This window comes from Mustela nivalis (assembly GCF_964662115.1).
Source record: "Mustela nivalis genome assembly, chromosome: X".
In the NCBI taxonomy this organism is placed as follows: domain Eukaryota; kingdom Metazoa; phylum Chordata; class Mammalia; order Carnivora; family Mustelidae; genus Mustela; species Mustela nivalis.
Window position 1 is genome coordinate 121,965,480 of NC_139040.1, and position 13,070 is coordinate 121,978,549.

The window sequence follows — 13,070 nt, forward strand, 5'->3', positions numbered from 1 at the left end:
CGGAATCTTTCATTTAAAAGAGTGTCCCATTTTTGTTCTTTTTATAGCCTTATATTTAAATATATATACACACGGCACATACATCTGGTTAAAAGAAAAACCCAAACTGTACAGAAGGGCACAAAATAAAAAGCCAACCATTCGATTTTAAAAAGTGGAACCTATTACTAAGTTGCATGAAGCGGTCATTTTCGTTGTTTACATCAAGTTATGATAAAGCTTGGCTAAAATTATCACAGTATGTATAGTGGTTGGAAAGAATTCATTTAAAAAATGCTTCTTGCCTAACCGTGTGATATTTTCTAAGTCCTGGAAACTATCAAACGAGTCCTTTTTCTCTCTTTCCTTTTTCTATATATTGCTTTACTTTTTATATCCCATGTTTCAAATCTCAAACTTTTAATCAGAAAAAAAAAACTAGCTCACTTCTCCAAAATACATGCATACAATGGCTACTGTATTAATACATAATGTGAATCATAAAATACACTCATAATAGAAAAGGAGATTTTGAGAAAAGTCTAAAGAAAGATTTTAATGTTTTCTTCCTAAACCCTGTGGAGTTTCTTGGGCATTCTCTGGAATGGAATCATTCTACTCAGAAATTTGTGTCTATACAATACTTTTTGAGGGCACTTTTGAGGTGCAAGAGTTTAAAATATACAATTGAGAAAATTGGAACAAAGGAAAAACAGAAGTGAGGTCCAAAATCAAAGCCAGGGAGTAAGGCTAGTTCCCCTATGTGCATGTAATCAGGTCAGGCAGACTCAAACAAATTTGATGCTGCGCCCACGGCTTATGTTTCCTTGCTGTTGGAAAGCCATCCACTTATTGTTCACAAGCAACACTTGTCTAGAAGAGGCATTAGAGGAGACTTCCTTTTTTTAAATTTCTCATTTCTTTTTTCTAAGCTTATTGAGATGTTACGGACTTACGTAACTTTAGAGGTGTACAGTGTGATGATCTGACACGTCTGTAACGTGAAATGATCACCACACCAGGAAGTTCCTGCCTCCAATAGAAGGAATTTCTATATACATTTTCACTGGTCGATTAGGCAAAATCTAAAAAGAGTAATAATACCCAGTGTTGGCGAGGATGATGAGATTGCCGTTGGCGGGAGGGCACATCTCTAAAAAGCATTTGAAAATGTCTCCACTTTAAATCTTCTTAATTGTTATCTTAGAAATTCCACCTCTAGGGAATTTGGCTACAGAGACACCCATACAGAGCCACGGGCACAGGCCTGTGCACTGAAACATCAGTTATAACGTGTAAATACTGTATGCGATCCAATCACTATCAATACAGGGTTAGGTGAATAGATTACGGAGCAAATCTACAATAGAATTCTATGTAGCTCTTAAATAGACCATAAGCTATATGTATTTGCCTGGAAAGACCACTGAGACATGTTGAATATAGACAGCAAGCTGAAAAGTAGTACGTGTGGAATGATCTCATCTCCATAAAAATATAATGTGCATACATATATGCATATAAATCATTAATACATATAATAAATAAATGTTAGCATCAGCATAGCAAAAAATTCCATCAGAACAGACAACAACTTGTCCATGGAGGTCCTCTCTCCCATGGTAAACATTTCTATAATGTGTGAATTTTGTGATCAACTTATTTCTAGGGCCAGAAAAAGGCAACAAATATTTTTATAAAGAGAATCTCTACTTCTAAGTCGCTCAGCTTACGCTACTTCATTTTTCTGGCAGCTTAGAGACAGAAATGTTCCAGGAAATGTAGGCTAAAAATCATAGCAGGTATCTAGCTTGAAAACATATTTATTCTTATTTTCATGATTCCCAATAATATCAAGAATATTGGGAGGACTGGCTATATCCCAGAAAATTGATATTTATTAACAAGGACCCATGAAAGAAAAACTGAAATAGATTACCTGCTGAATTGTGTTGATGGTAGTGGATAAGCTGAGGAATAGAATCAAAACAGTAGTTTTCTGCCAGGTACAATTTGTTCTCAGCATTTGTATGTACGTGGTAATGCTTGACAGTTCCTTTTTTATCACTAATAAGGAAGAAAGAATGTTAGAGTGGTTTTTTTTTTTAAGATTTTTTTATTTGGGGGACACCTGGGTGGCTCGGTGGATTAAGCCACTGCCTTCAGCTCAGGTCATGATCTCAGTGTCCTGCGATCGAGTCCCGCATTGTGCTCTTTGCTCAGCGGGGAGCCTGCTTCTCTCTTTCTCTCTGCCTGACTCTCTGCCTACTTGTGATCTCTCTCTCTGTCAAATAAATAAATAAAATCTTTAAAAAAAGATATTTTTATTTGGGAGAGACAGGGAGCAAGGGGAAGGGCAGAGGGAGAAGGAGAAAGTAGATTCTTTTTTTTTTTTAATAGTTTGCATTTTAAAGATTTTATGTATTTATTTGACAGAGAGAAATCACAAGTAGATGGAGAGGCAGGCAGAGAGAGAGAGGGAAGCAGGCTCCCCGCTGAGCAGAGAGCCCGACGCGGGACTCGATCCCAGGACCCTGAGATCATGCCTGAGCCAAAGGCAGTGGCTTAACCCACTGAGCCACCCAGGTGCCCCAGAAAGTGGATTCTTAAGCAGACTCCCCACTGAGTGCAGAGCCCGACATGGGGCTCCATCCCAGGACCCTGAGATCACCACTGAGCCGAAATCAAGAGTCGGATGCTTAACTGACTGAGCCATCCAGGTGCCCCTAGAATGCTTTTAATTATCAACTGAAGCTTGATTCAACAATGGTTAAATGATAATTTAGAGGCATCTGCCAGTTTTGGAGAGGGAAATCAGAGAGGCATTCTCAGTCTTACTATCTGATATTTTTTCTATATATAGAAATTGCTATATGATATATTTCTATTATCTGTGATGATTGGTAATTGCGGAAGAGTGTTCCCCTCTGAACTCAGTGTCACCTTTGTGTGCATACAGAATGCGTGTACAATAAAATTCCAACTTTCTGCATGGTTGCTCCCTTAGCCAGTCTAAAATAATGATGATTCTTCTGAACACCAGTTCTCTTTAAGGATAATAATGAAGATTAAAATGCCAGAGATACAGGTGATTAGGCTGTGGGTGTTTCACCCAGAGCATGAGGGAGAGGCTCTTTGGGGAGTGGAGCATGCAAGATGACATGGGTGGGGAGGTCCTTTAATTCCTCACACAAACTTGGACCTTTTCCACGTAAGACACGTTTCCCGCGTTGCGCTCATTTTGAAAGATAGTGGTGCATTGATGCCGTCAATAGGCCGTCTTCAGTTTTAGAGTATGGCCTAGCAGTCGAGAACTGGGCTTTCATCCATGTCTTCTGCTTGCTAGCTAACCTCATTTGGTTGTTAAAAAGATTGGATGTGATCTTGTACCTAGCAATTTGCACTAGGTTTGGCGCTTAAGAAACTGTTGATAAATCCGTCGCGGTCATGCCAGCCTAGTTAAAACTGCAATTACAAACAGGGAAAGGGGCATCTTCTTATTGCAAACGGCTACTTTGTTCTCGGTTTCAGCATGAAATTCATTCAAGCCTGTTGATGGCGTTTCATAAAAGAAGGCTTCCGTAGTCATGAATGTGGATTATTTTCACTTGACTCATTATCTCTTTGCTGTTTTTTCCTACCAGGCCATCTTCAAAAATAAACCTGGTGTCAAGGATCTTGACTGATACCAGGTTTGGCTGAAGCTGCTGGGCCAGAGGGTCACAGAGTCTTAACAGTCAATGAAACAAATCTCTGCCTCTGGTTCTTACGGCGTTGGCTTTGGCTGGCATCTAGGTGTGCAAACTGGTCCATGAGATGCACTGGGGACATAGCTTCCTGCACTGGAAAATTCTGGGTTGCTGCTTAGGGCACATCTTAGTCTCTCAAATTGGAGGTACATTGTCCATAAAAAAATTCTTAAATAAAATAACCTTTTAATCACTCATTATGACCAAAAACCCTACAGGTGCTCACAGTAGGGTCATGCCATCCAACCAGTAAGAGAAATATTGGAACCTCAGAGATCTCCTCTATAGAATGGTGCCCATGAAAACACCTTTCCTATTTGCTTCACGGGGTGATTAGAAGGAACAAAAGAGCTAACAGCCAATGGGAAAGTGGCTTGTAAAACTCTGGCAGAGGATCCTGATGTTGGTGACAGTGTCTTGCAGGTGGTGACTGGGGGTGTCGTATGTGCAGGGGTGTCGGGGCAGAAGAGTAGCGCGCCTAGACTCGCTCCTTCACAATAACGACAATATCATAGTGATTGCTGTCCATATATTAAGTGCTTACCCTGTGCTGAGCACTGCTGTGTCCACCATGTGAATTAACTCACTTCATCAGTAGAGCATAATAGTTGTTGTTATTTTTCCTTTTCAGATAGGGAAGCCAAGGGCGCCTGGGTGGCTCAGTTGGTTAGGCGATTGCCTTCAGCTCGGGTCATGATCTCAGGGTCCTGGGATCGAGCCCCGCATCAGGCTCCTTGCTCAGCCAGGAGCCTGCTTCTCCCTCTGCCCCCACCTCCCCACTCGTGAGCGCTCTCTCTCTTTCTCAAAATTAAATAAATAAATAAAATCTTCAAATGGGGAAGTCGAGGCACAGAGGCTAAGAAACTTGCTCAGGGTCCTAAAGCCTCGAAATGGTAAAGTCAGGAGTTGGACCCTGAGGTGCAGCTTCAAGCCAGAGCTCTTTGCCACGAAAAGGGGACAACACCCCGGAAAGAAGCTATCTGGGGAACCCAGGTACACTGATCCAACTTTCTGCTAGCTCTACTTCTAATGGAGAGGCTGACGAAAAACCACACCCTAGGGTGGGTTTCTCGACTCAGCAGGTGGGTCTGGCCAATGGTGGGCAGATGCCATTGCGCTTTTCCTGTCTTTCTAGGCTTAGGGCCAAGTCAAAGGGGAACAGGCCAAGATTCCTTTAACAAGTGTTCAGTGAGGTGTGCTGTGCACTGGGCACTCCGCCGCTGCCTGGGATGGGTGGGCCATGTTTAAAGATGGTGTCTTCTCCCCAGACGTGACTAAATGGCCAGCGTATTCAAAGACCATACACAAAAGATAAAGACATCCATGGCATACTTACTCCACGGCCTTGCTAAATAAGGACACCGTGTACATTCCCGCCTGGCGGGAATTTCTAACCATAAATGCACCTTCTTTTCCCTGGAAAGGAAGGAAAGAGTGGAAGGAATGGAAAACATTTTCATTATTCTGGTAGGTGGTAGGGAAATGGATCTTTTCAATCAACTTTAAATGTCAATGACAGCCCAGGTCACCCAACAGCTGGCGTGGAAGGGGACCCACAGTTCAGCTTTCCTCCTTTTCTCGCTCAGTTCCTTGAGACACCTACCCTGCACAATGGGACTCTCCCTCTCCGCTTAGTTTTTAACCCTCTTCGATAATTTTGTCTGTATTTGTGCAAGCCTGATATTTTAATCTTTCAGAAAAAAACACTTAAAAACCACCTATCCCTGCAGATAGAATACCTTGGAAGGTATTAGAAAACCAAAGATGCATTTGTCAAAGTTCCATGCTCAACTTGTCTTTCTTAATGACTTGCGCTAACTCTAAGCAGACCCAGACTACGAAGAGCAGACAGTAAGCTAAGAATGCGACAATGTGACAAGACACCGCGTTTGGTGATAACGTCATCACATTCCCACTAATACCCCCTCAAAGAAACCCCTGGTGTGTTTTACTAGGTTGAACTATAACACAGCATCAGTTTTGCAGATGGAAAGAGTTTGCTTCTGTTATTTCCGTGCCAATCTTGTGACAGAATCAGGTAGAAGTTAACTGGACTCCAGTTTGGGTGCTCCCGAGCAGGGACAGAGATGACCTAGGCTGTCAATCAGGTCTCCGTATTCTTGCCCTGGGCAGTCCCACCCCCCCACACTGAGTCCAGGCTGGGCCACCAGACTTGCTTCGGCTAATAGGGCATTCGCAGGCGTGACAAAAGCCGAAATTGCATCCTTGCTTGCAGTGAACCCCAGGGCTTGTCCGTGTCTACCCCGCCTTGGGATCGCCAGGCTGTGAGGAAGCCCGTGTCAACCACACGGAGCAGAACCGTGGCACCCCGTGCCCAGAATGGTGAGAACTCCTGAATCTTGTTTCAAACCACTCAATCTAGAAGTGGCTTATTACCCAGCAGGAGCTGATGGGAAACAGAGGAGGTAGCCACAGGCGAAGGGCCCGCTAAGCCCCAGGACTATGAGCCCTTAACTGTAAACCCTACCCTCTGGGCCCAAGAGAGATCCTTTAAAGACTGGACGACTTACCTTTTGTCTCAGTAACTGCTCCGACTGGGCCCTGGAGATGTTACCCGCAAACCAGCTTCAATGGGAAAGAATGGCGAATTTGCGAGTTAATAATTTGTAACCGGATCCCTCATCACTCTGCTTTCCACTCCGGGCAATGAGGCATTGGCTTTGATCAGGGATTGCCCAACCTGACTGATCCCCCCCACCCCGGGGGCTTTTCAGAACTACGGGTTCCGTGTCTCCACCACGCAAGTACGCGTCTGGGCTGGTGCCCGGGTGTCAGTTTCACACTGGGCTCCTTCAGGCCAGTCTGTGCGTCCTATGTGTCCCTGATTCGAACGAGAGCCAGAGATGAGACCAAGGAAAGAATATTCCAGTGGGAAAGTGGGGTTGCCACAATGACAAGATGAAAGTTCGTATCTTTCAGCCCTGTATTTTCCTTCTAATGATCTGATAGAAGCACCCTTTATAGCACCTACTTTCAAAGCAAAAGCTTTTCTAACAAATATTTTTTTATTTGTGGGATAGCAATTAGATAGGCCTCTATGGTTATATTAAGCCAGTAACACAGCGATCTGAGAGATAAATGGTGTGGAACAGCCAGACATGACCTTGAAATATTACCTTCTTCACTAAGTGAGCCAAGAGCATCATATCTTACTATGTAGAGCTCAGCAGGCCCCAGACTTGTTTCTCATGTGAGATCAGCTATGTGCGCTGTCTTCTGGCTTTGGCCAGAATGTCACACTAGGGAAACAAACAGGGTGTGAGGTGTGGTGAAGCAGGGGTTGGGGGCCTCACAAGGACCCTCTGGCTAGAGGAAAGGACCCTCTGGCTAGAGGGTAACACTTGAGGAGGAAAGAAGAACCGGAGGGTGAGGATGTATTAGGTGGGGTGGGGCGGGGGCGGGGGGCGGGGCTTGTCAGCTGGTGCGGAGGCCCATGGAATGGAAGGGCCACCAGCCAGCTGGGAGGTTTGGATCCTAGACATAGCTTCCTAGTAAGTAGCTGAACGCTCTGGACAAGCCACTTGGCCTTTTCTGACCTTGGAACTGCCCATTTGCAAAATGAGGATGAGGGTTGAATTTGATCAGTTTAAAAGTCTCTTCTAACTCTACCCTTATAGATATGCTATAATTAATACTTGAGGTAGGAACTGATCATTTTCTTCTGAGTCAGTATTTTAAGCTAATCACAGCTAATCAAAAGACTCCTCAGGGAATATGATCCAGGAAACATGCCTATGGGAGATAGAAGAAAAAGGTGATCAAATATAAGGACAGAGGTCCGGAGAAGCAAAGTGGAATTGTGAATAAGCCTTGCCCACCCGCCCCATACACACACACTCTGCTTGTGTCATAACTTTGCTGAGGCCTGGCTCTGTTTTAAAAAAGATTTCACTGCCAGAGCAGCAGAAGCTTAAGCCTGGTCCTAAGGTATGATTTTCCATCTAAACTTCGGTGCATCAGCCTTCAATAGAACATAGTAGAATTCCTCCTGAAGTTCTGCCCACCAAACAAATACTTCAGTACCACTGACAGAGGAAGAAGGTGGGGGCAGCGAGCACAGTGTGAGAGGCTGAGCCCTGGACCCTGCAGCCCTGTCCTCCTGATGGCCCTCCGGCATCTCTTGGACTTGGAAGAGGGCAGGTCTCTCCCGAGTGTTTCCCCAGGGCACACGTCTCATGCCCCTCTTGAATATAGAAATGATGAAGGTAAAGACTGTCCATATGGTCAGATCTGGGCTTTCCAAATCAAAGAGAGACTTCCAATTTATCGAAATGCTAAAGACTGGCATCCATAATTAGGGATTCACTCCCCTGGGTTTAAATCTTTCTCATCTGTCAAAGTACTGTTATCTTTGGATAATTTGGGTGCAGGTATTTCTCAGTCATTTATGTCTTCGTTTGAATTATTCCATCAGAGGCTTTCCTGAGGGTAGATGTTGGGGAGGAAGGTAGGGGTCAGTGGGAGCTAGAAGGTGGTGAGAAGGCCATGGTGTTTGTGGGGGTGGGGCCTACAGCAGGTGTTCCCTAACGTGGCACGAAAGCCAAGGGCTATGCTGGGTTAGAGGTAAAACGAAGAGTCGAAACAGTGACATGTGCTTTATAAAACCTCTCAATGTACCTAGAGCCAATATCTCAGTGAGTACAGTCATAGAAAAACAGAACTGCAAAGATGTATAATCCCGATGGTCAAGTGAGTTGGCTACCGTTTGATAGCAGGTATCCGGGAGACATAGTCTGCCCTGCCAATCCCACGTCTCCTTAACGCCAACTTTAAATAAAGTCCCGGAGACTTATTTGTCCCTATTTGTAGAAGGACACAGTCTTAGATTTTGGAAAGGACCTTAAGGACCCCTTAGGCCAAACTGTCTCAGTATCTTCACCAGTCCAGATCATGCCTCATGTCCAAGTATAATATGTAATAGTGTGCTCTTTTTCTCTTTCTAAAATGTCCTAATCTGGATGTTAAATGATAAGGTCGCCCTGGGAATGGGACTCTCTCAACATAAATGCAGTCACGTTCAAGTCTCAGTTGCGCTCCCTTGTTACCGTATCATAAACAACTTCATAGACGGGACTAATAAGTGCTAATAAGAGCCTTCGAACATCACCCTGGCCAGAGACCTCCAAGGCAGAAAAACTCGGCAGAAATGTCATATACTGCATCTATGAAAACAAAGTCAAGTGAAGGGGACACCAGGTATATGATAAATCCAGCGAATATGTACAGGCAATTTAGAGAATCCAGACTGAGGAAAATCATTTCACTTAATAACAGCCCAGCTCATTCTCACCCATCATCTGGATAAGCGGCCCAGAACCTCACATGAGTTTACCCAAGTAAATATAGGCCTCCTGAGCAAGTTTGAGGCATATGTTCTCATTACTTTGGAGAAGAATGGAATAGAAACATCTATGTTAGGTTTAGAGGAGCACAGAGAACTTTCAAACTCACTCATAGTCATCCAGGTTTTCCTCTCCTTCAGATGAACTTGACTCGGGGAACCCCCTTAAAAAGAGAGGGAAGGACATGAATGCCCCAAACCAAACCAAAACACAACCAAAAACCCCCCTGCCATCTAGGAGTGCAACATTGAATCCCACCCAGCTTTCACCTTGACAAATAAAATTCCCTCTTTGCACTTGGGAAGGTATCTGCCAAGTGAAGAGAGAACCACTCAAAAGTGGAGTTCATGCCCAGTTTATGAGGAAATGGCTCTTTGCTCCAGGAGGCCGCCGGGAACATGGATGTACCTGACTCTTTTGGAAGAGTGGGCTCATGAAATAGACAAATGCCTTCAGAAGCAGCTGGAGTAGGAGGTTAAAAAAGTTGGAGTTTTGTATAGAGCAATTCTTAGAGGAGAGTTACGTGGCTTTGGGTGGTTTTCCTCCTGCTAGCGTGGCAGAAGAAGAAGAAGATGAGGAGAACTGTAACCCACGGGCCATCGAGTCTGACTGACTGAAGGGTTCAGAGAGACAAACTACATGAATTTTTTGGTTCGTCTTTACCTTAAACGTGAAGTCTGGTTGCAAAAATGATTGCAAATGTGGTTAGTTTTCCTGCAAATGGAAGCAAATCCTACACGTAAAGGAATGATCTGCCTTTGACTTACCATGACATCTTGGAGGTGCTGTGATTTGCAACTGTCCTTTCCCTTTGGTGGCCAGATGCAAAATCTTCGTTGCTGCGACAAAAGATACATGTTGTAAATTCACGTTTATTTATAAATGTCAAAAAAGAAAAATAGTTTTGTTAGATATCTTTGAGCTTCCTTGAACATTGGGACTGTCACCTTTCACTTGGGTTGGGAATTTAAGGCAATGAGTCCTTTTCACATTTTTGTCCCGCAGGGACCCCAATAACCAGAGGTAGCTGGACAGTGCTTCCTAAGCAAAAGAGAGCTGTGACTAGAAAAGATCATCTAGACGGGGTTTGCCTTGATTTTCTTGTCGCTATGCAGGCATTTGGTCACTCAGATATTTTAACATGTTATTTTCCTCTTGGCTGTTACAATTGCAATGAAAAGTCTGAAAATGCTGTTTTGCTTGGAAGGTAGGACCTATTTCCTGCTCGCTTTCCTATCTCAGGCTGTTTCTCAAAACCACCCTTTGTAGCAATAAGCTTCCTTAACAAGGAAATGCTTCTCTAGTTCCATTTCCTCAACGCTGAGAAGGAGCCATCTCTGCCTTCCGAAGAGCCTTGCTCACTAGCATGGTTTTTGTTTTTTTGTTTTTGTTTTTGTTTTGTTTTTTACTTCATCCCTTCATAAGAAAACTCTTATTTTAAAAGGTGAAGCAATTTTCGCTTTTTATGTTGTTTTTAAGAACACACAGAGAATGTCCATCCATGGTGCATCTCTGAGGTTTATCTCTGAGGTTTTTTGTTTTGTTTTGTTTTACTTCATCTCTTCATAAGAAAACTCTTATTTTAAAAGGTGGAAGCAATTTTCGCTTTTATGTTGCTTTTAAGAACACACAGAGAATGTCCACCCATGGTGCATCTCTGAGGTTTATCCATATGATGGAACACTATACAGACACTCAAAATAATCGAGGAGCTTACAAGACAGTGTGAGTGTCCCTAACACCTCTCAACTCAATTTTTAACATACTTAAAAATGACTAAGAGAGCAAAATGCAGGTTATGTGTAACCACCATCCAATATTTTTTCACATTAAAACTTAAATGTCACTTCATGTATTTAAATGGGGAAAAAATGCCCAAGATGTGAAGTGAAGAGAAAGAAATGTTACACACGGTAACATGTGCATAGAAAATAACCTAGGAGAAGGTACCCTGGATATTCTGCAATATTTGAATACTTTAATGGAAAAAATTAAAAAGCAGCTCAAGGGCGCCTGGGTGGCTCAGTGGGTTGAGCCTCTGCCTTCGGCTCAGGTCATGATCTCAGGGTCCTGGGATCGAGTCCCGCATCGGGCTCTCTGCTCAGCAGGGAGCCTGCTTCCTCCTCTCTCTCTGCCTACTTGTGATCTCTCTCTGTCAAATAAAAAAAAAAATCTAAAAAGCAGCTCAAGTGAGGGCAGTTGATAGAAAGTATTATCTACTTATGCGAGCTGAGACTTATGACGGCATTTATAAAATTCAATCCACAAGACCTTTAAGCCATCATCATCTTTCACTCACTGATGCTACTCAGGCTAAGAAGTGATTCATTGATTCTTTGCTCAGATGGCCAGGTTTCTCAAGTTCTAGGGAAAAATCCAAGGTTGGGACTGAATCTGGGGTGCAGAACCTAAGGGGGTATCAGAAAAACTCAGTAACGTGTTGATGAAACTTTTTAAAGATAAAAACTAATGAAAAAAATCTGTGATGAAAAAAAATGTCAACAATTTCAATAAAGATAGGATCTAGCCATCCAGGCGTTGGTGGCTGTACAACCACACCCCCACCCCGTGAATTAATAGTGCTGACTACTTATTTGAATACTGATCAGTTTCACCACACATTTCCCTCAATGGATCCCTGGGGCTTCCAGTAGGGAAGGGGCCTTGCACAAAGCTGACGTGACACCCGCTCTCCTAGGATCTGTGTCTTTCGATGGTCTCCTTCCACAAGAAGACTCGATTGCAGGCAAATAAATGGGACATGTCGCCTCAGGCGCGAGGTATAGATTAATACACTTGGACTCTTAGCTCCACTTTGAAATGAAAAGCATCGCAATTTGTTATGCCAAAAGCAACAGCAAGAGTACACCTACATTCTCTCAAGTTCCGTGTGACCCTGTGTCTGTGTCACCGGTACAGTGAGGCATTTGCTTTGGGTGGATGATGAGGATGGAAAGAATAAAAAAAAAAAATAATAAGGGCACGAGGGAGAAAACAAAGAAAGGAGATGCCTGGGAGCCAAGGGATATTCTACATTATTGGGAAAGACAGACCCCGGTGCCCTGCAGGGAGGCTAATGACTGGGCGAGGGGATGTCAGACAGTGAAGAACGTGATGGGGAGGAAGGCTGGGGCAAGAGGGAAGGACAGTCACTTGACCCTTTTTCTATTGTCATCTTGCGATTCAATCCAATCTTTAGTGAACATCAAGTATGGAGCCTTCAAGGTGATTTTCAGCCTGGCCTTCGGTAGCAACTTTTGGCTTAAGGGTATGTGCTATGGTGAGTGCTGCGAAGTGTGTAAGCCTCACGATTCACAGACCTGTACCCCTGGGGCTAATAATACACTATCTGTTAATAAAAATAATTGATTAAAAACAAGTGAGACTGCTAAGTTCTTTATAGATTCTGGACACTAGTCCTTTATCTGATATGGAGGGTATGTGCTTTGGTGAGTGCTGTGAAGTGTGTAAACCTGGTGATTCACAGACCTGTACCCCTGGGGATAAAAATATATGTTTATAAAAAATAAAAAGTTAAAAAAAAAAAAAAAAAACAAGTGAGACGACTTATGTCAGGAAAGGTGAAAGGTGCCCATCCCGAGAAGGCAGCCAAGGCCTCGCTGGGAGGGTTACTTGTCATTTGTAAGCACAGGACAAAAGTAAGCCCACCCTGAACTACCTCATGTAAAGGGTATATTTTAAAGCTTCCAAGTTCTGGCATGTAGGGTTATTTGGAGGAAAGGAGGAGAGAAAGAGGAGGGAATAAAATGCGCAAGGATCGTTTAGATCGTAGATCAGATCATAGATGGGAAGTCCATGCCTTTTGGTCCCAGCAGGGCACCTGCTCGGCCAGACTTCAGGCTCAAGCGCTGAGCCTTTTCGGAAAGGGTGGCCCTTCTCAACTAAGGCCCGTGTGGACAGCTTTGAGGCTGACATCCAAGGCTGTGGGTAATTCTAGCCTACATGCTGGGGAGCCCAA

At 43.7% G+C, this 13,070-nt stretch overlaps 1 protein-coding gene across 2 annotated transcripts in view; it reads right to left on the reverse strand.

Moving 5' to 3' along the window:
* Positions 1-13,070, reverse strand: part of BMX (BMX non-receptor tyrosine kinase) — a 49,438-nt gene that overhangs the window by 15,066 nt on the left and 21,302 nt on the right. For both annotated transcript variants that reach the window (XM_082717017.1, XM_082717018.1), the window contains exons 8-12: positions 9,859-9,930; positions 9,201-9,254; positions 6,260-6,314; positions 5,065-5,144; positions 1,919-2,046 (exon numbers count right to left, since the gene is read on the reverse strand). In XM_082717017.1, coding sequence (XP_082573143.1) covers positions 1,919-2,046; positions 5,065-5,144; positions 6,260-6,314; positions 9,201-9,254; positions 9,859-9,930 — 389 coding nt within the window. The remainder of the gene's footprint in view (positions 1-1,918; positions 2,047-5,064; positions 5,145-6,259; positions 6,315-9,200; positions 9,255-9,858; positions 9,931-13,070) is intronic.